The sequence below is a fragment of the Malus sylvestris genome, chromosome 9 (assembly GCF_916048215.2).
Source record: "Malus sylvestris chromosome 9, drMalSylv7.2, whole genome shotgun sequence".
In the NCBI taxonomy this organism is placed as follows: Eukaryota; Viridiplantae; Streptophyta; class Magnoliopsida; order Rosales; family Rosaceae; genus Malus; species Malus sylvestris.
This window is the reverse complement of record NC_062268.1, coordinates 7204396-7228646: the sequence shown is the minus strand read 5'-3', so window position 1 is coordinate 7228646 and position 24251 is coordinate 7204396. Positions and strand designations below refer to the sequence as shown.

At 38.2% G+C, this 24251-nt stretch overlaps 1 protein-coding gene, 1 non-coding gene and 2 pseudogenes across 2 annotated transcripts; 1 reads left to right on the top strand and 3 right to left on the bottom strand.

The window, feature by feature from the left end:
• Positions 1–389: 389 nt before the first annotated feature.
• Positions 390–7740, bottom strand: LOC126634591 (G-type lectin S-receptor-like serine/threonine-protein kinase B120; annotated as a pseudogene).
• Positions 7741–9290: 1550 nt separating this feature from the next.
• LOC126582654 (G-type lectin S-receptor-like serine/threonine-protein kinase RKS1) lies at positions 9291–12047 on the bottom strand (annotated as a pseudogene).
• A 1064-nt stretch (positions 12048–13111) lies between these two features.
• On the bottom strand, positions 13112–13204 carry TRNAY-GUA (transfer RNA tyrosine (anticodon GUA)). The gene is made up of 2 exons: positions 13168–13204; positions 13112–13147 (listed from the first exon to the last, which is right to left on the bottom strand). It is a non-coding gene; the product is annotated as a tRNA-Tyr (tRNA).
• Positions 13205–16182: 2978 nt separating this feature from the next.
• LOC126582652 (uncharacterized) lies at positions 16183–16695 on the top strand. The gene has a single exon (XM_050246813.1). The coding sequence runs from the start codon at positions 16183–16185 to the stop codon at positions 16693–16695; it is 513 nt and encodes a 170-aa protein (XP_050102770.1).
• The last annotated feature ends 7556 nt before the right edge of the window (positions 16696–24251 follow it).

The window sequence follows — 24251 nt, the reverse complement described above, 5'->3', positions numbered from 1 at the left end:
TAGCAACAACTTTCCAAAGCTGAAAACAACAAATTTCTCATAGAAATAGCAGAGAAGCAAGCAGTAGTAGCGATCACATATATACACGAAAGAAAACTTGTGTGGTACTATGTGCCAACAACCCTGTTGGTATATACTACAGTTTGATTCATCCCAAAAATCTTCCATCTTCATTTAAAATGGTATTGTAGAGAACGCTGCCGGAATAGGCATGTCTAGGAGTCTAGAAGAAACAAAAATCAGGTACAGGTTCCATGATTGAATCTTCTTAAAATTGTTGGGAAAATTACAAGAAAATTGTAATATTCTTATAAGAAGCACGTAGACGATTATAATTTACTTAATATTAAAAATGAACCAACAAGTACTAATTTCCACATGGTGAAATGATACATTGATCAAGAAAGTAACTAACAGTACACTAAAGTTTTAACATTGACCAAAAGAAAAATATTACACTTAACAAGCAAGGAGAAATTCTGACACAATTTTTAGTTCAGAGAAAAGGAAACAGTATGTATCGAACCTCTATCAAGCTTCTGGCAAACTAATGGTGACTAAATTATTGGAAAAAAATTTAGGTGTTTGAGAAGAAGAAGAACCAACAGCGCTGTAATTCCTGTTTGCTGAAAAAACAGGTTTATTGATAGGTGGAAGCGATGTAGCTTCATTGGCCAGCATAAGAACTACAGAAGACATTGTTGGTCGGTCAGTTGGAGCATCTTGGACACACAAAAACCCTACATGGATACATCTCAAAGCTTCATCGAGCCGGCATGTTTCCCTTATTGATTCATCAATCACCTCCCTTATTCTACCTTCATTCCATAATTCCCATGCCTGTAGGTTTAGCATATAAACAAACCCATCAATCTTGCAACGCTTAAAATATGAGGAATATGAAGTAGGGGTTCTATTACTTACCCATCTAGCAAGAGAAAATGGATCTTCAAAACAATAAAAGCAGAATTCTTCCTTCCACTTACAATCTCTAAGAGCAACACTCCGAAGCTAAATTGACACGCCCCGTCCTCGATATTCCCCGAATACCAAGATAGGCACGTGCTGGCCGACACCCGAGGTGACGAAAGCCATTTATTGAATACAAGAGTAAAGATTAGGAGAAAATATATATATAAGATTATTAGAAGGTCTAAAGGAAATAAACAGTGCTTAAGAAAGTGGCTAGAGTGCACAGAGCATGTTCTAATTTAAAATTTCAAAGGAAAGACTATTACAGATATCGCATAAAGAAAATGGACGCAGCTACTGGTAGGGGAATGCCTCGTATATTACATCGTAGACCTCGTCCCTAAGACCTGAATGGGGGCGCAAAACAAGGGTGAGTGGACCAAGTTTATATACATACATAATACGAAAACAATTATAAACATACTAACCCCCACAATTAAGATAATGAAAACTACTCAATAATAAGTGATAGGTTTCTCAAAACCTCTAGCATGCCATAAAAATAATTCATATAACTATCTGCAAATTAAACTCAGAAATCATATTAGGAAGCATAACACAAGTTGTGCTGCTAATGAGTGCACCGAATAATAATACTCCCGGCCTTGCCTGCACCTCAGTCTCTGTGCCCGTAGCCAGAGATATCTCCCTCCCGGCCCAATGCCTATCTCCGTGTCCCTCAGCCTTTCGCTAGGGATTATTTCTCCCAGCCTCAATGCCAACACCAGATCCTCGCCCCAGGCAGCATAGTGTTCACTAGGTACGCACAAAACATAATTCATCTCTAAAATACAACTTCGTAGCATAAATTCATTGATCCTCTATACTACGAAGAGGTGTTCGAAAATCATTTGAAATGCATTCTTAGCATCCTATCGTCATCGATCGGATAGTCTACCAGAATGAGGGTTCTAAAGAAAAATACAATATAATGAAAATAGTTCAAAATATATATATAATCAATCATCATTAAATCATCATGCTTCCTGTAAAGTATTCCTCAAATCAATAATTCTATAAGGCTTGCTATTAAATTATGCAATTCTATAAATAAAACATGTAATTTTGAAGGTGGTCCACTCACAGATATTCTGAAGCAGCAGAATTGTGCGGAAAAAGATTAAGGAACTCCTCACTAGCAATTTCACCTAAGCACAAAAATGAATTAAATAAATAACAGGATTTTCTAAAGGATTTTGGGTTGAGTGGGTTAGGGTCTAATGGGTGAAGAAGGGGGTTTGGGCTTAAGCCTAAACCCATACTCACACACACTGCACATACACACACACACACAGAGCATGCATAAGCATGCACTGCACACACACACATGCACAGTATACACGGCATGCACAACATGCTCACACACACACACACAGAGTTCACACACACACACCCTAAACACACACACACACACGCACTATATACACAGCATGCAGAGCATGCTCACACACACGCACAGTTCACACACCCTAAACACACATACACACACGGACGTACACCCATACACACACCTGCACCACACATGCATATACATATACATATATAAACACACACACACACACACACACACACACACACACACACACACACACACACCGCATACCCACTCACGCACATGCATAGCATGCACATGCACCTGCACCTTGCACACACTCACAGTACCACCAACAAATAGCAAGGTAAAATAACTACATGGGTTTGGGTTTGAAGGGATCCGTGCAATCCACAACAACAAACTCGCCGGAGTTCGTTGTCGGAACCGGGTTCTTGGCATAAAGAAGAGGTAAGGTCAAAACCCTCGATTTTGACCATAAAACCAACACAACAGTGTGTAAAATAACATGATTAACCCTATAAATTTGAAGAAAGAAAACAAGTCTCACCTGGGTTCGAATTTGAGAGCTTCAAAGCTCACGGCATCAATGGTGATTCACTTCACAATGCCCCAATGATGCATGCAAGACCATTTTCTTGTTCCCCGAGTCCCATAGGTTTAAAATATTAAGATTTGAGGTTGAATTGTGAAGAAATGGGCACTGGTGGTGGCTGGGTTCTTTCTCGGCGCCGGAGAGAAAAGAAAGGAAATGTACAGGGAAATATAAGAGGAAAAGAGAACTGAGAGCGAGAGATAGAAGACTTGGGGACAACAATTCAGGGGTGGGCCCTACAGCTCACCATTTAAAATTTAAAAACCAATTTTTAAATAGAAAGTGGTTGGGGTGTTACATAAACACATCCAATTTGTTACACCCACCCCTAATTTAAATTGTATTTTCACTAAATTTGAGATTATCTTGCTTTTAAAATGATTTTTGGGTCTTAAATGGTGTGCCAAGGGGCCCACCCCCTGTTTTGTCCCCCGGTTCCTTTCCTTTCTTTTGTTTTTCTGAAAAGTCTTCATCTTTCTCTCTTCTCCCTCACTCTCCCTTACACTCTCTCAGCTCTCTCTATCTCAACCCCTCATAGGGCTTTTCTTACCAACAAACATCACCATCGTCTTTATCTCGTCGCTACAAACTCAACCATAGTCTTAGCATCTTGGAAGTCGAACCATGAAGCCATGTACACTAGCTCTGACGCAGATCGCCACTTTCGAGGTAATTTTCGGCCAAAACACAGCGAGTTGGCTGGCATGCAAGGTATCAATCTTTTTGTCTCGCTGAGAACTACAAAGTTCCTTTTTGTTTCACTCAATTTCGTTAAGTATTGAAGAAGTCATACTCATTTGAATCTTACCCAGTTTCCGGCGACCTCCAAGGCTTTCGAGGCATTTTCTTGCCAAACCACGGCGAGTTGGATATTGTGTGAGGTACCACTCTCTTCGTCTCTTCGAGGGCTACAACTTTTGTTTTTAAATCACTCAATTTTGTGGAGTTTTGACAAAGTTATGGCCGTTTAAAGTTGGTGTGGATTTTTGGCCGAATTTCGGCCTTCTTCATCTTTGGGTCCGGCGACCCACCAAACCCAACCCCTTTGGGCCTTTCCTGCCGAGCCCAACCCTAAACCCATTTCAGTTTTATTATTTATTTTATTAATTGTTTTAAGTTAAAGGCCTTTGGGCTAAATTAGCTAAAGCCCTAAGCCTTTTTATCTAGAAATCCAAAACCCTTAGGCTTAAGGCCTTTGGGCTTTTTTTAACCAGGGCCCTAAGCCCTCTCCTTTAAACCTAGCCCACTTAATTAGCTAAATCCAAACCCTTTATGTGGAATATTATGTCAGGAAATATTCTTTGGAATATTCTAAGGATATTCTGTTGACATTTTACGAAATTTATCCAGGACCCTTCTTAGGGTAATTCGACGTTCTGAATCCGTTTCCAATGTCCGTTTTCCCAAATTTAGTTGCTCTTATATAGTTTTATTTATTGGACTCTTTATGTGCTTAGGGGCAATTATAGTGGTGTTTTTGTCTTCGCAAGCTGCGTGACTTTTCGACGGCGAAGTACTGTGAGTGGACCTCTTCTAAAATTACATGATTTTATAGTTCAATTGCATAAATGAATAGCATGCCTTACGAGTTTATGTTTTGATTTTATGTTAAGCATGCTTATTGAATATGTTGATTTTCGTCTCGTGTTTTTGGTGAGGAAATAATTGCTAGCCTATATTGAGCTATATTTTAATATATCATATTTTCTATAAAAACCATGAATTTGTAGACTATCTGATGGATGACGATAGGATGCTAGAACATGTTTTAGAAACCCCTCTTTATAGTATAGACGATGGATGACTTTATACTATGAAGTGGTTATTTTTTAGAGGCGTAACTATTTGTGCGTACCTAGTGGAAACTATGCCGCCTGGGGCGAGGATCTGGTGTTGGCAGATAGGCTGAGAGAAATAATCCCTAGTGAAAAGTTGAGGGACACGGAGACAGGCATTGGGCCAGAAGGGAGTTATCTCTGGCTACGGGCACAGAGACTTAGGTGCACGCATTGGGCCGGGTGTTATATTATTATTCAGTGATCTTACTAGCAGCACACCGCGTTTATGAGACGATCTACGAGATGATACACGCGATGATTTATATGATGTTTTCCGCGTTATACCTGTCGAGATATTTTATGGCATGCTAAAGTTTCAGAAAAACCTATCACTTATTATGTTAGTAGTTTTCATTATATATAAACCTGGGGGTTAGTATGTTCATAACTGTTTTTGTATTATGTATATATTTGAACTTGGTCCACTCACCCTTATTTTGCGTCCCCTTTCAGGATTTAGAATCGAGGCATACGATCCCGACGTCAACGTCTTCACTTTGGCATATTTGAGTTCTTTCGGTGTAGGACCCACATCATTTTATTTATTCAATTTTATATTAATCCTTTTAGAGCTCTACTTAGTTGTATGCTTTGAACACGTTTATAAATTTTTAATTCATTGTATTTTAAATTCATAACCCTTATTTATTTCTTATTCTTAGCTTTTGTATCAATTAATGGCTTTCGTCACCCTCGGATGTCGGCCAGCACGTGTCTATCCTGGTATTCGGGGAATATTAGGGTCGGGGCGTGTCACAATTTCTCTGAAAAATAGCCATACATTGCATACTCCGATGACATGTAGCCGCTGCATGAATTAAAGGTAGACGAGTCAACAACAGGAAGGGATTGCATGAGGTCTACGCAAAGAAAGCATACAATTTACTATGTGCCAACAACCCTATTTGTATTTGCTTCCATTTGATCGATCCCAAAATCCTTGCCATTCCAAAGTCTGAGATTTTGGGTTCAATGTTCCATCCAACAGAACATTACTTGCTTTGAGATCCCGGTGGATGATTTTCAGTCTGGAGTACTTGTGGAGATAAAGTACTCCTTGAGCAACGCCTTCTATAATTCGAAAACGTTTACCCCAATCTAGTTTTTCCTTTTCAGGTGGATCTGATTGCCAAAAACCATGAGGGAAAATGATTTTAGTGAAAATTCTTTAAAAGTTGGAAAGAGATCTTGCAGAAGGGTAATGAAATGTGATTCCCAAACAATATGAAAGAAATAATGTTAGAAGTGATGAGCATATACCAAACAAAAATTTGTCCAAACTTCAATTGGGCATGAACTCGTAGATCAATATCATTTCTTCATCTTCAGCACAGCAACCCAAGAGCCTAACGAGATTGGTATGCTGCAGCTTGGCTATAAGCTTCAACTCATTCATGAACTCCTGATGTCCTTGCCCTGACTTTCTTGACAGCCTTTTTATCGCTACTTCATTTTCAGTCAAAATCCCCTGCAGAAGATGAAAAGTACCACAAAAAGAGAACCAATAACCAATAGACTCGTTAACAATGAAACCTAATTCAAATATTGTTAAGGAATATGAAGAACAAATAGTGTACTAGCATTTAGTGCACACGTTGGAAGGGTCACCTTATAAACAGGGCCAAATCCTCCCTCTCCGAGTTTATTAGATTCAGAGAAGTTGTTTGTAGCCGCTAATATACTCCTTAAACTGAAGAATGGTAATTCTGTTTCATTCCTTCCACCTCTAGCGCTAACATTTCTTACAACCTCACTCATACTTCCTCCGACGCACCCTGTTTGAGACTTAAGTTAGAGCACCGTTTGTTTGGATAGAATCGGGTTTGCTAATTGGTGACTGCACATGTACAAGAGAGAGAGAGAGAGATGTGTGTGTGTGTGGTATCAATACCCCCATTTCTCAAAGTTTTCTTCCACAAGAAAAACCCAAATATTATTGTCAGCGATCCAGCTATTGCCGAGACAATGGCTATTGCAAGCTGCTGAATATGCCCCTTACCACCTGCAACGAAGAGAAATGGATCCCATTAACAAATAAAATGATGGCCCCAAGTAATTTCCATTCTAGGGCAAAATACATACACACAGAAAATAGAAAAAGAAACCAAACATACCTTGATCAGAGCGGTGAACACAAATATACATGGTTTGCCCAAAACGATGATTCTCGACAAGATCCGTCAAGTTACCAAACCATGTCAAGCATCCTAGACTACCTTTTTCTGTCACCTTTGAATAGGCATAAGCTGTGCAAGAGCAGATCTGAAGGCATTCAGATTCACATTCACTCGTATTCCTATTTCCAAAAATTATAGCATGATCTGGTAGTTTCATCTTCTCAAACGTTGAAAACACTTCGCCTTTATCACATGCCAATGCCTTTTCCCGAACACAGCCACCGGGCCAGTCCTCCATAGCCGATTGTTTTTTAAATTCGGTCCTCCCTTCAAACACTTGCATTGTGACGAGAATGGATCACCGTTTTTATCACAGGCACCATATGGACCGCGTCGAGCATAAAAGTCACACTTATTGGTAGGCTCTGCCCACTCTTCAAGCCGTGTCTTACTTTCACAAAACCAGCGCAGCAGATTAAGCTGTCCAGATGGACTCAAAACGGCCCTCAGTTTTACTGAGTTATCCGACGCACCATGAGTAAAATCAATATGACCAGCATCGAAATTGTAAGCAATGTAAAAAAAGCCTCCACTTTGATTTCTAAAGTATGTGTTTGCCTCCTTACCGAAGTAAACGGAACTTCTCCAATATGTAGCATTTCCCTTCCAGGCAATTAGCTGCCTGGGAAATTTTGGATCAACGCCTACGCTGAACATTTTAGGTTTTGGATCATCTAGTGTTGCCCATGATGTCAGACGCATTTGTTGGCCTGTTATTTTGTTCAGGCTAAGCCTCTGGCCGGGCAACAATGTGTCGGAAGGATGATCAAAGCTCCGCCACAAAATGTCTACTCCAAACATCACTTGAAGGTCACCATTATTCATTAACACTGCTTTCGTGGCATTCACTGCAGAACCATTATTAGAAGACCAGATAACTTTCCCATACATGATGGAATCCAACACAACGAGATTTCCATCACCACAGAACATGAAAACACCAGGAGAATCAAGTGGGTATTCTCTGTTAGCAACCCATACTATTGGTGCCTTTGGCATTCTGCTGTACCAGATACCAAGGAAGTGTTTGGTAGAATTTTCAGGACTGAAGAAGCCTAATGCAAAGTTCCCTGCGGGAGAAATCATCGTCTGGTTTGGACCGACAGATTGCCTTGGTACTAAAGTTGCTTGGCTGGCACAGGACGGCATAGTAAAGAATAAGAATGGTAATGTAACAAGACAAACTAAGAGCCACTCCATCTCCATCTCCAGTCAGGGACATAAAACAGAAGAAGCGGAATAAGAAGAAATTTGTTCAGAGAATGCCTCAGTTGCAAACTATTATTTATACTCACCGAAATGGTTCAAATTTCACATCAAATCGGAAACGTGGATCATGCCTCGTACTCACTGAAATTATTAAATTTCACAGCAAATCAGAAATGTGGGTCATTTAGCCATTTAAGTAAAAGGTAGTATATAAGTGTAAGCATCTTAGAGTCTTGGTTGTATTGATTCATAGCTCATGACAACTGTAAGGATCTTACATGATGACTTAGTTTGAAATTGAATGGCTAGATTTAGTTTGAAATGATGTAAGGGAGAGAAGCTCCCTCCTTTCTCTCTAATGGCAACAAATACCACACTCATGTGTGCGTGAATGAATCAATTGATGACGCAGTTATGTTAGACACTCCTCTGCAGTATTCCCTTTCTTCTTCTTCTTTCTCAGAAAAACCAAACACCGAGGTTGCATCGCTCAACACAGAAATCCATTCCAAAATTCAATCTAAAATCACCAAACTCTAACACTATGGCTTACATATTCATTCCCATTCCCAAACAGTAGAAGAAAAGACTCGACGTGCATTTTCTATTTCTAGGAAAAATTAAGACTAAAGATTAATGCAAAGTTGCGAGCCAAGTCATAGCGGGACATGAATAGAGTAGGCATATGTGTGAGACTAGTACAAGCTAGGGTTTATATATATATATATGAGTTTAACTAGAATTTCTAAAACTTACCCGATCAGCAAGCGTTACTGAATCTTCAACACTCTACGAACAATGCATCGTTCCACTAACATTCTCTAACAACAACTCTCCATAGATGAATATCCAATATCTCAAAGAAAAGAAATTAAGCAGTAGTGGTGATCACATAAGGTTTAGGACTTGAACGAAAACATTTGCAATATATACTTACTATTTTCCAACGACCTAGTTGGCATATTTATGAGACAAGAAGAACCAAAAAAAAGTACTGATTAAAGAAAAATATCAGAAAACTCTTCCTCTGTAGGCCTTCGGCTACCACATTTCCCATAGAAAAGAGCACAATCCAACATTATATTGAAATTGAGAAATTCTTACACGGTTTTTAGTTTAGAGAAAGGAAACACTAACGAGCTTATGGCATACTAATGGTGACTGCATTATTGGAAAAAGTTGTCGGAATTTGAGAAAAAGAAGAAGAACCAACATGACTGGACTTCCTCGATGTTGAAAAAGCAGGTTCTTTGATGGGTGGAAGTGAGGTAGCTTCATTGTTCAGCTTAAAAACTACAGAAGACATTGTTGGTCGATCAGCTGGAGCTTCTTGGACACACAGAATCCCTACATGGATACACTTCAGAGCTTCATCCGGACAGCATGTTTCCCTTACTGATTCATCAATCACCTCCATTCCTTTACCTTCTTTCCATAACTCCCATGCCTAATTTTGAACATATAAACAAACCCATCAATCATGCATGACCATTCACTTTCGTGAGATTGAATCAAATCTGAAAAACATTACTTACCCATCCAACAGGACTAAGCGGCTGTTCAAGACAGTGAAAAGCAGAATTCCTCTTTCCACTTACAATCTCTAAGAGCAACACTCCAAAGCTAAACACATCCAGTTTCTCTGAAAAATGGTCATAAAGTGCATACTCAGGTGACATATAGCTGCTGCATGAATCAAAGGTAAAGAAGTCAGCAACAAGCAAGTAATTGCATAAGGTTTACATATGAAGGAAAGCACTTACTATGTCCCAACAACCCTGATTGTATTTGCCTCAGTTTGGTCCATCCCGAAAATTTTTGCCATCCCAAAGTCTGAAATTTTGGGGTTCATTGTCCCATCCAATAGAACATTGCTTGCTTTTAGGTCCCTGTGAATGATTTTCAACTTGGAGTACTTGTGGATATAAAGTACTCCTTGAGCAACACCTTCTGTAATTCGAAAGCGTGTACCCCAATCCAGTTTTGTATTTTCGGATGAATCTGATTGCACAAACCATGAAGAAGAATGATTTTAATGTTGTAAAAAGGTAATTATATGTGATGCCATGGAAGTAAACAACATGAAAGAATTAATGGTAGTAGTGATGAGCATATACCAAACAAAAATTTGTCCAAACTTCTATTGGGCGTGAACTCGTAGATCAATATCATTTCCTCCTCTTCAATGCAGCAACCCAAGAGCCTAACGAGATTGGTATGTTGGAGTTTGGCTATAAGCTTTAACTCATTCATGAACTCCTGATGTCCTTGCCCTGACTTCCTTGACAGCCTTTTTATCACTACTTCTTCATTTTCAGTCAAAATCCCCTGTAGAGGATGAAAAACTGCTGAACAAGAGAGCTGCTAGACTCCTTGAAGAAGAAAATTAATTTGGGACATTGTTAAGAAGTAAACAAAAGATATGATGAAGAACTATTAATGTACTAGCATTTAGAGCGCACAGTGGAAGGATCACCTTATAAACAGGGCCGAACCCTCCCTCTCCAAGTTTATTAGCTTCAGAGAAGTTGTTTGTAGATGCTACTATGCTCCTTAAACTGAAGAGTGGTAGTTCGGTATCATTCTTTCCACCTCCAAGGCTAACATTGCTTATAGCCTCACTTGTACTTCCTCCTGCGCTCCCTGTTCGAGTCTTATTATTGAGCACCATTTGTTTGCGTGTTAATCGGTGCCTCTGTGTGTGTGCGTGCGTGCATGTATGTGTGTGTGTGAAAGAGAGAGAGAGAGAGAGAGAGAGATGGTGTGGCGTGTGCACACATGGGGTACCTCTACCTTCATTTCTCGAAGTTTTCTTCCACAATAAATAGCCAAATAATATTGTAAGCAATCCTGCTGTTGCTGAGACCAGTGTTACTACAAGGGACAGCTTATGAACATGACCCGTACCACCTGCAGTGAACAGAAAAGGTTCCAACTAATAATCGTTTTCTGACTAACTTATGCTGTATGCTAAGAATATTAATTGACACAGAAAACAGCGAAAGAAACCAAACTAACACACCTTGATCAGAGCGGTGAACACAAATATACATGGTTTGCCCAAGCCCATGATTTTCTACAAGATCCGTCAAGTCACCATGCCATGTCAAGCATTTTACAGTACCTCCTTCTGTCACATTTGAATAGGCATAAGCTGTGCAAGAGCAGTTCCAAACTTCCAATGGCATTCAAATTCACACTCACTCATACTCATATTTCCTAAAATAATAGCATGATCCGGTAGTTTCATCTTCTCAAACTTCTCAAACCCTTCCCCTTTATCGCATGTCAATGCTTTTTCCCGAACACAACCACCAGGCCAGTCCCCCGTAGCCCATTGTTTCTGAAAGTCGGTCCTAAAACCTTTCAAACACTTGCATTGTGAGGAAAGGGGATCACCATTTTTATCACAGGCACCATATGGACCGCATCTAGCATAATAGTCACATTTATTGATAGGCTCTCCCCATGCTTCAAACCATGTCTTACTTCTCTCTATCCACAACAGTAGGTTGAACTGCCCGGTTGGACTCAAAACAGCCCTCAGTTTTACTGAACTATCCAACACACCAAAAGTAAATAAATCTCATTAGCATCAAAACTGTAAGCAACGTAAAAGAAGCCTCCGCTTTGATTTCTAAAGAATGTTTTTGACTCCTTGTCTAAGTATACAGCACTTCTCCAATTGGTAGCATTTCCCTTCCAGGTAATTAGCTGCCTCTGAATACTTTCTGATCAATGCCTAAGCTGAACATTCCGGGTTGTGGATCATCAAGTGCTGCCCATGATGTCAGAAGCGCTTGCTGACCTGTTATCTTGTTCAGGCTAAGCTTCACACTAGGCAACAATGTGTCGGAGGGCTGATCGAAGCTCTGCCACAAAATGTCTTCTCCAAGTTTTAGTTGAAGGTTTCCACTATCCATCAGTACAGCAGTTGTGGGATTGACTGCAGAAGCTGGTACTGATTTCCATCACCGCCAAGCGTTAATACACCCGGAGAATCAAGTGGGAATTCTCTGTTGGCAACCCATACTTTCGGGGCCTTTGGGATTGTGTTGTAGCATAAACCAAGGAAGAATTTGTTAGAATTTTCGGGACTGAAGAAGCCTAATGCAAATGTTCCACTGGAAAAAATCAAGGTCTGGTCTGTGCTAATAGATTATCCCGGCACTAAATTGTCTAGGCTTGTACAAACAGATGCGAGAAACATAAAAGCACAAATAAGGAGCCACCCCATTCAGATACAGAGAGGAAAGTGTCCAACAATAATTTGTCCCAACAGCTAGTGAAAGCGCGCACCCTATTGCAAATGAGCATCATGAACAACCTTAAATTCATCAAATATTTAAGTCCAAATGTCGGTCGTGACAGCAATTTAATAGACAATGTGAGTCCACAATGTACTTTCTCATGGTCCTCTATTGGCCCAGCCAGCCACTTATTAGGTTCAAAGTGAGTATGATCACCTTCCACTGTGGCGCAAAAAAGCATCAAATATACCTATTACCTACCCACTCAGTCGAGAGATTCTCTCGTGCCACTGATTTATCATGTGTCAATCGTCTATTGAATGAACTGTGCCATCTTTAAACACGTGACAAACATTTATTGGACGGTGACGCTACTGAAACTAAATCTTTGTTGCGTTAGAAAATCGCACTCGGTATGCTACCTTATTTTTGCCAATGTAAAAGGTATGATTGGCCTAGCATATCTCAACACAGCTCCATGCAAATTTTGGATTTTTTGAGAATTTGAGTGGTCATAATATCAAATAGTTGGTCGGCAACCTTGTTACCACTGAATTTTGTTGAAAAAATGCTGCTAAAAATATGCAATGATCAGGAAAATTGGAAATTATGACCAGAAAAAAGGGGAAATTGGATTTGTTTTCACCATTTTAATTTTTATTAGGTAACTTCGACATTACAAGAAATATTTTATTAAATTTTGAAAAGAAAAAAAAAAGGTTGCACCAAAAACCAAATCCGACCTGCCGGATTCGAACCAGCGACCTAAGGATGGCTGAGAGAATATTACCCACTACAGTCCTCCGCTCTACCAACTGAGCTAAGGTCGGATTGCTGTGGGGTTTTATTTCCAAATAATGATAGAAAACTTAACAGTGCAATTTGGCAGAAAATTAGCAAAATGAGATTAATGGAATAATGAGTTGATTATTACCACGAAAATTTGTTACATTCCGTTGTCTTATCGAAAAATTGTGTAGTTTTTCCGTTGTGTCATAGATAGATAACTAAATGATTGCAAATTTTTGTATTTCTTTTAAGGATGATCTAATAAAAATGAGGGGCCCAATTCTTGTGTTGGTTGTTAATACATGCATTCCTTTAAAATGCATTTTTGTTCACCATCCTATTAATTTTCATTAGATGAGTTAGATTTAATTTATCTATTACACAAATCTTAAAATTTAAATATATTTAACGACAACCAATAAGGTAGCGAGCATCAACGCTCACTACCACTTAAGGGGGTGAGCAAAATTATTTCCATCACTTTGGATCAAGTTGTACACTAATCAATCTACAAAAACTTTTGCTTTCACATAAGTTGCATGTGACTTAATTTCGTAGAAATCAATGACTATAGAATTGTTTGTATTAGCAGCGTAGATTAATGTTCATGTTATTTTTTTAGCAACAGGAAAGGAGATTCGAACTTGGACCTCTTCTCGCATTAAACCACTATCAGAGTTCTGGTAAAGTAATGGTGGTGTTTGCATTGGAGGAATAGCTAACATCATCGAAATTCCTTTGAGTTGTTGGTCGATCAGATGGATCTTCTTGCACACACAAAAGCCCCACATAGATATACCTCAAAGCTTCATCATGCCGACATGCTTCCCTTATCGATTCATCAAACACCTCCATTCCTCTGTCTTCTTTCCATAACTCACATGCCTAGTTAAGTTTCAACTTATAAGCCCATCAATTTTACATGACCATTCAGTTACTTGCCCTTGAAGCAAGAGTAAGAAAACTTTAGTACTTACCCATCCAGCAAGAGTTATTGAACGTCCAAAACGATAAAAAACAACATTCTTTTTTCCACATACAATCTCCAACAACAACAGTCCGAAGTTAAATACATCCAATTTCTCAGAGAAATGGTCCTAGAGTGCAATAATAAACAATTTCCATCAGTGGTATCAGAGCCTGGTTTTCATGAATCAAGACAATTTGCCCAGTTTTCATCCGAGGACGTCTCGAACAAAATCTGAGACTTCCTCTCCATCAGGTAACGAATCCAACAACGTACTTTCTAAGTTTCAACTTGAGAAGCATTTAGGGAAGAGGACGTTGGTGACCAAGGAGAATATTGAACCGATTTTGATCGAAAGTTCGAAATCGTCATCGGAGTATTTTCCTGTAGAATCCAAAACTCACAAAAATACCCAATCGTTCGAAATCCCAACCTCAACCCATTTGAACCTAGGCCTGAATTAACCCAACAAATTGAACTTTATTCCCCTACACCGTTTCATTCGACAGAGAACAAAATTCTTTCTGAAAATAAACCATTTCATCATACAAATTCATTCAACAATTATCAGAATTCAGAAAGTTTTTACAGTTCCATTAGGCCCTCAGACAACCCATTTCAATCGGGATTTTTGGTTGTAAAAACCGAATCTACGCAAGAAATTGAAACTACAAGTGCAGATCCATTTCCTACATTTTGGTCACCAAGCCCAAGGGATTTACCTGTACCTTTAAGTCTGATTCGAAGTTGCTCTCAGATTACTGCAAATCAGAGACTAAACCAGCGTTTTTCGCGCCCTTCTCCTTCTTGGACTCACCACAGTAACTCACTGACCAATAGCAGACAATTGCGTGGTCGTGTTCTTCCCCCGTGGTCTCATCGTTCAACCGTGGTCTCGGCTTTTCGTGGTAATACACAACACCGACGGCATCAATATCCTCCAAGAAAACTAGTCTCTGCCGTTCAACATTATCCGCGGGGCTGCGGAACGAAGCAGAAAGAAGAAACTGTTTTTTCCCAAAGAAAGTGCTTCGAAAATAAAGAAGAAGGGGGGCATTGCTTTGAAAATAAAAAAGGAGCATTTGTATTTGAGCCTTCACGTGGGGAGCAAATTAAAAATAGGTGTTCTTTTGGTTCTTTGCATTCTGAAAGTGCATATAAAAAAGCTAAGTGTTGGTCACAATCACAAAGTCAAGCTTCACGTGGGAAAGCAAGGTGTCCATCACAAAGTTACAATCAAGAAAGTGCATCTAAAGGAGGTTTTGCTTTTGGTGAGGTTTCACGTGGGGAACAAAGTAAAGCTAGTAGATTTTTGGGTTCTGAGAGTGATAGGTGTCCATCACAAATTCAAGAAGACAAAATTTTTGAAGTGGGCTCCTCCTCTAAGCAAAATTTGAGACAGCTGCAATTGAAGCCATTTCCTACTCGTTTGGGTGTTACTATCGAACCAAATTCAGGTTTTATTAATCCCGTTTACCCTAATAATTTCACTCATAGAGTTGATTTGTGGAATAATTTGAATAATAGTGACAAAGATCAAAAGTGGAAGCAAGGGTTTAATTTTCGGAATTCTAGAGTCAAAGTGCTTAATTATTTGGATCAACATAATACCCGTTACGGTTTTATATATCCTGATTTGGCACAAAGAGAAATTTCGACTGCAAGAAATTTAAGGGGGCCAAGACCATTGAGAATTGAAAGAGAATCCAGTAGTCGAGAGGAGACTGCTTTTGTGCACGAAAATAGAGGAAGGATTGATCACACCTGACCAAGTAGACAAGTAAGAAATCCACGAGCTTCTATCGACGTGATCGCCTGAATAAGTACTCGTCTTTCACTGATTGGACAAAGCCTCAGTGAGTGTGTGCGGTATCTGCTGCTAAGAATAAATAAGTCTCTATTCTATTTTATTTTATTTTGTTTTTTTAGTCTTTAATTTATTAAGAACATATAGTATTTGTGGCTTGTAATAATTAAAAGTACACTAGTAGTATTTGTATTTGTATTTAAGTTTGTATTAAGTATTGTGTTTGTTTTGTAATTTTCTGAGTGATGGCAACTAAATCTTCCAAATCCGAAGCTTTTAAAATAGAGACGTTATATAACACTAATTATCGAATATGGAAGAGAAGGATTACTTATCTTTTAACCCATGACAAGACTTTGTACACTATCAAGGACAAGAGACCCCTTGGGCCCTCTCGAGTTTATAATAAATGGGTGGAAGATAATGAATTGGCTAAGGCCACAATCCTCAATTACTTGGAAGATAAATTAATACCTCTCTATGAAGAATGTGATTCGATCAAAGAAATCATGGATGTACTTGAAAAGAAGTATGGCCCTAAATCTCAAACATACATTCAGTTATTGCTTGAGAAATACAATGGGACAAAAATGGAGGAAACTGATTCTATGGTTGATCATATTACTAAAATGGAAGTAGTGGCAAAAGACTTAGCCAATGCTGGCCATCTAGTTTCTGATAAAATGCAAGGTAGTGTTCTTCTTGGTAGCCTCCCAAATTCTTGGGAAAATGTAGTTACTTCCATGACTTATGGTTAAGTTGAATTAACGATGGATACATTGCCTGCAATGTTGACTATTGAAGAAGTTCGTAAAAATTATAGGAAAAAGGAAATTGGACAAGGCAGAGCCAACCTCCTTATAGCAGAAGATTCTCAGAAAAACAAACAACACATGCACAAGCCACATAGTAGTAACAAGCGCCTGAACTTTAAAAAGTTTGGACACCGCAAGCAGAACAAGTTTAAAGGAAAGGAGAGTACATGTTACAATTTTGGAGAGACTGGTCATTATAGGTATAAGTGCCCAAAACGACGCAAAAACAACAAAAATCCTAAAGAACTAATTTTGACTGTCTCTGAAGCACTCATTGCTGAAGATCAAGGATAATGGTGGATAGATTCAGGAGCAACTCGTCATGTAAGTAAGGACAAAAGTTGCTTCATCAATTTCAAGGAGAAAGCACTAGGAGAACATCGTCTCTACATGGGCAACAATACTTATGTCGATGTTTTGGGTGAAGGAGATTGCAAAATCAACAATAGTAAATCTACCACTGTACTTAAAAATGTTCTGTCCTAGAAAAGAAAGGTTTTGAGACAAGGTTCATGAATGGTGTTGTCACTATTGGGAAAAAGGGTTATATTTATGTAAGGGGAATAAGAGTCGATGATATGTACTCAGTTTGTATTAATAAAAGTATTTCTTCCGAGTATGCCTTTGTCCCTACTGTTCAAAACTTGTCATATTTATGGCATTTACGTTTAGGTCACATAAATAAAAATAAAATAATACGCATGAGTAAAAATGGAATATTGCCTCAAATAAATGCACATGATTTTGATACATGCGAATCATGTATTAAAGGAAAAATGACTAGACAATCATTTTCTCAGCATTGGATTTCTACAAATTTACTTGAGATAATGCATACAGATTTATGTGGACCTATGAGAACAAAAACCCATAGAGGAATGAAATATTTTGTGACTTTCATCGATGATTATTCCCATTATGGATATGTCTACTTCTTGCAGCATAAAAATGAAGCCTTAGAAAAATTTAAAGAGTTTAAGGCCGAAGTAGAGAACCAATTGGGAAGATCCATAAAGACCCTTAATAGTGATAGAGGTGGAGAATTTGAAGCCTTTGATGATTTCTGCAAAGAGAATGGTATAAGGCATAATTATACTATGCCTTATACACCGCAACAAAATGATATCACAGAAAGAAGAAATCGAACTCTAATGGATATGATGCGATCTATGATGTCTTATGTTGACTTACCTCTACATTTTTGGGGTGAAGCTTTGGCTACTGCAGCATATATATTGAATAAAGTTCATACAAAGGCAAAACCACTAACTCCATATGAATTATGGCATAGGCGAAAACCCGATTTATCACACTTAAGAGTTTGGGGTTGTAAAGCGCATGTCCTCATTCCAAAGCCATTAAGAAATAAATTACAAGCAAAGACTTTGGAATGTAAATTCATAGGATATCCTGATAATAATATCGAATATAGGTTTTATCATCCTGAGAAAGGATTGATCGAAAATAGAGATGCTACTTTTATTGAAACTACTGATTTGTTTAAACCAATACACGAATTGGAATCTTTGGAAGAAGAAAATTCTCCTACGGATGATCAAGATTTCCATCTTGATTTAGACTTGTCTCGTGACGCTGACATTGACAATGATCAAGTAGGAGACGTTAACATGGGTGATCACATCAATGTCGATCATGATATTATCATGGAAGATATAAATAGTGGGAGAAATGATCAAATCAGTGGGAGTAAAAGAAAAAAGGAACCATCTAGAAGATTGAAATATCATTTTGTTTTCAATCTTGAGGAGGTAGATCATTCAGTGGGAGATCCAGACCCACAAAATTATAAAGAAGCAATGGATAGTTTTGAGTCTGAACAATGGCAACAAGCAATGAATGAAGAATTAGATTCCATAAAGAAAAATCAAGTTTGGGAATTGGTTAATCTACCTAATGAAAGAAAGCACATCGGTTGTAAGTGGGTACTTCATAAGAAGTACAAATCAAATGGTACCCTGGATAAGTTTAAGGCTCGACTTGTAGCTAAAGGTTATACTTAGAAACCTGGTATAGATTTTGTGGATACTTACTCTCCAGTTACGAAGTTTATATCCATTCGTATTCTTATGGCAATTGTTGCTAGAATGGATATAGAACTTCATTAGTTAGATGTCAAAACAGCATTCTTGAATGGAGATTTAAAGGAAGACATCTATATGATTCAACCCAAAGGATATCATGTCAAAGGACATGAAAACAAAGTCTATAAATTAAGAAAGTCGTTGTACGACCTTAAACAATCATCAAGACAATGGTATTTAAAGTTCCACCAAGCCATTATGGAAATGGGTTACAAAATAAATCCATTGGATCATTGTGTTTACTCTTGGAAGTGCCAAGATAATTTCTGTATGTTGTCACTATATGTAGATGACATCTTACTTGCAGGTAACTCTATAGATATGATTGAAAAGACTAAGTCATATCTGGGATCCAAATTTGAAATGAAAGATATGGGAGAAGCATCTTATGTTCTAGGAATTAAAATTACTAGGATAGAGATGCCAAAACACTCTATTTGGATCAATAAAATTATCTGGATAAAATATTTAAAAGATTTAATATGCAAGATTGCAAGCCAGTTAGTACACTTGTTTGTAAAGGAATGATGCTTACCAAAAATATGTGTCCGGTACAAAAGCAAGACATCATTGATATGCAAAATGTTCCGTATGCCCAAGCAGTTGGAAGTTTGATGTATGCTATGACCAGCACAAGACCTGACATATGTAATGTAGTTGGATTGGTAAGTAGATATCAATCCAACCCTGGAAAGCAACATTGGATGGTAGTAAAGAGAATTATTAGATATCTAAAGGGCACCCAAGGCATGAAACTTTGTTTCAGATTAAATGATCTGGATTTAGTTTGTTATTGCGATGCAGATTTCGCAGGCGACTTGGATGATAGAAAGTCAACAAGTGGTAACATTGTCTTGTTTGGTGGAACGGCTGTTTCTTGGTTAAGTAAGAAACAAGGCTGTGTTGCAAAGTTCACCATGGAAGCAGAATATATATCTTGTAGCACAGCGGTTAGTGCTGCAGTATGGGCTAAACGATTTATCGATAATTTAAATATAGGTATACCTAAGGAGCACGTCAATGTGTTTTGTGATAATAAGTTCTCCATTTTTCTGATAAAGAGTGGAGCAAATAGTTCCAAAGGAAAACACATTGATGTTAAATATCACTATGTACAAGATATAGTGGAGAAATGAGAGGTAGAGGTCGACTACATACCCTCTAAAGAGATGGTGGCCGATCCGATGACCAAGGGATTGTCTCTGGAAAAATTCAGAGAGCATGTGACTACAATGGGTTTGCAAAACATCTAGATGTGTTGTAGTGTGAGACGTGCGGCGGGCATCGTTATATGGTTTTAAGGACGCCTAAAACATGGACAAGTAAATGCGACTCTATCTAGTTCTTTAATACTTGGTCAGTTAAAGATAGAGGGCACTAGCGAGGTAACCGGTTATAATAAATCGTCTTGAAAGTAAAATCCGTAAAAGGCTTCAAGAAATCATTTATATAACACTATGGCGTAAGTTCATGACTAAGTCATCATTTGTAACTGGGTATGGATTGTTTTTCATAGTTACTTGGATATGATGCAATTTTACTAAAAAGTAAAATGTTATCAGATAAAGTGGAATGGTGCGCACCAAGTAAAGAAGCCATATATCTGATGTTACATTGAATTTCTTTACGAGTCATACTCTAGAGAAACAAATTAGAATAGGAAACCATTTATGTCATCATAATCAAGTGGGAGATGTTGGAATATGATTATGATAACATGGTTTTCACAATATGTGTAATCATATGTGAAGGTATACCATAACATTGGTGTACTAATATACATATGATTGTAGTGAAATAAGTTAATTAATTAATAAAGAAAATAATATAATATAATTAGTTAATTAATTAATTAAAGGATATGAATAGTTATATTCCAACTTGAGAAGTTATAACTTCTCCTGAAGAACACAACTTCTCCAGAAAGGTTACTTGCATATCCATATATTTGTAAATCCCTTTCTGTCAGAAAGAACATTCAATTCTATATTCACTCTGTTCATATCCTTCACACCATATTGTGATCGATAGTCCAACGACATCCGTTTCCGATCCTGTTAATAAACAATTTCCATCAACATGTAGCCGCTGCATGAATGGTGCCTGAGAAGTGAGCAACAAAGACAATTTCACAAACATAAGATGATGATATACCCTGTGCTTCTTCATTTACTATGTGCCAACAACCCTATTATTATCTGCTTTAGTTTGGTTCATCCCGAAAATCCTCGCCATTCCAAAATCCGAAATCTTGGGATTCATTGCTTCATCCAAATAGTATATTACTTGCTTTTAGGTCCCTGTGAATGATCCTTAATCCACAGAACTTGTGGATATAAAGTACTCATGGAGTAACATATTCTATAATTCGAAAGTGTTTCCCCAATCCAGTTTTGTTTTTACAGCTGGATTTGATTGGACAAAACATGAGGTAGAGTGAACAAAAGAAATCAAATGTGATGTCCTAAAAATCAACAATAGTGATGACCATATATACCAAGTTTGCCTAAACTTTGATTGGGTATACTCGGAAATCAAGATAATTTCCTTGTCTTCAATACAGCAACCCAGGAACCTAACAAGGTTGGAGTGTTGGAGCTCGGCTATAAGCTTTAACTCATTCATGAACTCCTCGTGCCATTGCTCTGACTTCTTCGATAGGCTTTTTATCGCCACTTCTTCATTTCCGGCAAAATTCCCTCTTACACGAACCTGGAGGTTCATACCGCTGTTATGCTTTTTCTAAAGATTGCTAACACCCTCTTACCAAATCTAGCATGAAGAGGAAGACATGGCACAAAAATGAATCTATACTTGGTCACTGTCTCAAATCATTTCCATCTCATGAGATTAATCCAGATTACTCCTGAGACTTGATGTTCTTGGTCCAGTGTACTAGTTTGGATAAGCTAAATGGAATTGAAATGAGATTACCATCGATGATGTTTTCACTTATATGGTAGCTACCGACATAAATGAAAAGCGACGATATCGAACCATGTTCCGTTGATTAAGTGACAACGTATAACTGATTGGACAACCGAAGTTACAATCCAGGTCAAATTCCTTACCAAAGTGTGTTTGGACCTATTGTTCCTACACTGCCCAAGGTAACCCTGTTGTGTTACAAGTGAGAAAGGAAGCGTTATGAAATGAATGAAATAGTGTGATATGATGTACACCTTACGATGCAAGATTTCTCTCAAACATTATGTGATTGATAGCAGCATTATGAAATGTGGTTAATGTTTTCTCCATGGGGATATAGATATAGAGATTTACATGTAAGTTCCCGAAGAATTACATGAACTGGTTCAAATAGTTCTAAACCACGGACCACCCTCTCAATTCGTTTGAGGGGTTCACTTACGGATAGAAACAATCCGACGGATGTGGTATACCTGTCTAAGTGATTATTTGATCAGTCAGGGATTGAATGAATACCCCTGCGTGTTAAACTATGAAGTCTTATTCTGAATTGCTAAAGTTACAATTTATGTCGTTAACACGAATCTCACTAAGACTCTAGAAGAGCTTGAGAAAACTGTTTCGCACTTAAAGACGAAATTTGAGATGAAGGATCTTAGGAAAAATTGTTTATGCCTTAACCTGAAGTTGAAGTATTGTTCTAACAGTATTTTGGTCTACCAGTCGATCTACACCCCAAATGTGTTACCTTAGAGTATACCTATGATCGTCCATACGTTATATGCAAATAAGACCCTTGAAAAGGTTATGGAATCTGAAATTCCATATCTGAGTTCAACTTTGCGCTTCGTTGTACTTAGGTCATTGTATTAGACATGACATCTCCTTCACTATTGATGCAGCACCGCGCCTACACGCAACCACTGAATTGGTATTAAAAATGAACCCTGAAGGTACTATGAATTTGTGCAAATCCCAACGCATCTGAGTGGATCCAACCCCTTGATCCTCAGAATGATGCTTGCCTTATTTGTTATGCTGATGCAAGTTACTTATCAAACCCGAACAAGGCAAAATCCCTAAATGGTTATATCTTTTGTCACATCCCAGCCCGGTTCCATCGTAGTACGATATTGTTTGCTTTGGGTTTACCATTCTCTCATGGTTTTGTTTCTGGGAACTCACGAGCAACTTCCCAATGAGTCACCCATCATGGGATTGCTCTCGCCTAAACTTGCTTAACTTCAGAGTTTCGATGGAATCCGAAACTAGTGAGTTCCCAAAAGGCCTCATGCCATATAAGGCACATCACCCCCTCTCCATTAGTTGATGTGGGATGTTACAATCCACTCCCTTTAGGGGCACGACGTCGTCGTTGGCACACTCGCACCACACGGTAGAGTGACTCTGATACCTTTCAGTCACATCCCAACCTTGACTCCGCCGTAGCATAATATTGTCCGTTTTGGACCCCGACCATACCCTCACGATTTTGTTTCTGGGAACTCAAACGAGAACTTCCCATTAGGTCACCCATTCTAGGATTGCTCTCGTCCGAACTTGCTTAACTTCAAAGTTCCGATGGAATCCGAAGCCAGTGAGTTCCCAAAATGCCTCGTGCTATATGGAGGTGGGCATGTACATATAAGGCACATCACCCATTCACCATTGGTCGATGTGGGATGTTACAATACGTGCTAATCCACAGGATGCGACATCTTTACCATTAGGGATATGGCAATATCTTGGAGGTCCAAGATATGACCTTAGTTGCGAAATCTTCAAAATCTTCCAAGACTCACCTTACTTCACTACACCACAAGTGAGACATGGTTAAGAGTTCTTGTTGAGCATATTCGAAGTACTTGTTGTTTTTCATCCATCGTTGAGTCCCAACGACGATGTGATGGAATAGAACACACCTCATAATTACGCATCTCTCTCTTCTCTCTCTATGCCGCACCCTCTCTCTCTCTATATTATGCCTACAACATTTTTTATTAAATTAGGTCATAAATCAATATTTCCAAAACTTTGCTTTTAAATAATTAATTGAGATTAGGTTTAATACGAATTATTTAATTATTCTTAGGGAGAACAACTTTGCTAGAGTCATCTATACTACAATATCCTTGTTACTCTTGCAAGTATTTTATGTGTTTTTAACCCTTTTGTGATTGTGGTAAAAATCCTATCATGCATCTCTCATTTGCAAACTAATTGTGGGGTTAATAACGTCTAAAAGATATCTAAGTCATCTATAGCCTACGAAAAACCAAAATTTTTAATAAAAAAAAAGCATTGAAAACTTCTCATTGGCATTGGAAATTCAAGTAACAATGGCATTTTACTTGAATTGCGTAGGAACTCGATAAGTCACATTTTACTATTTTAGATTATCATTATGGTAAGAGTTGCATAAGAAATAACCCATTTATGTTTTTCATCTTTTATTTCCCCTAAGTGATG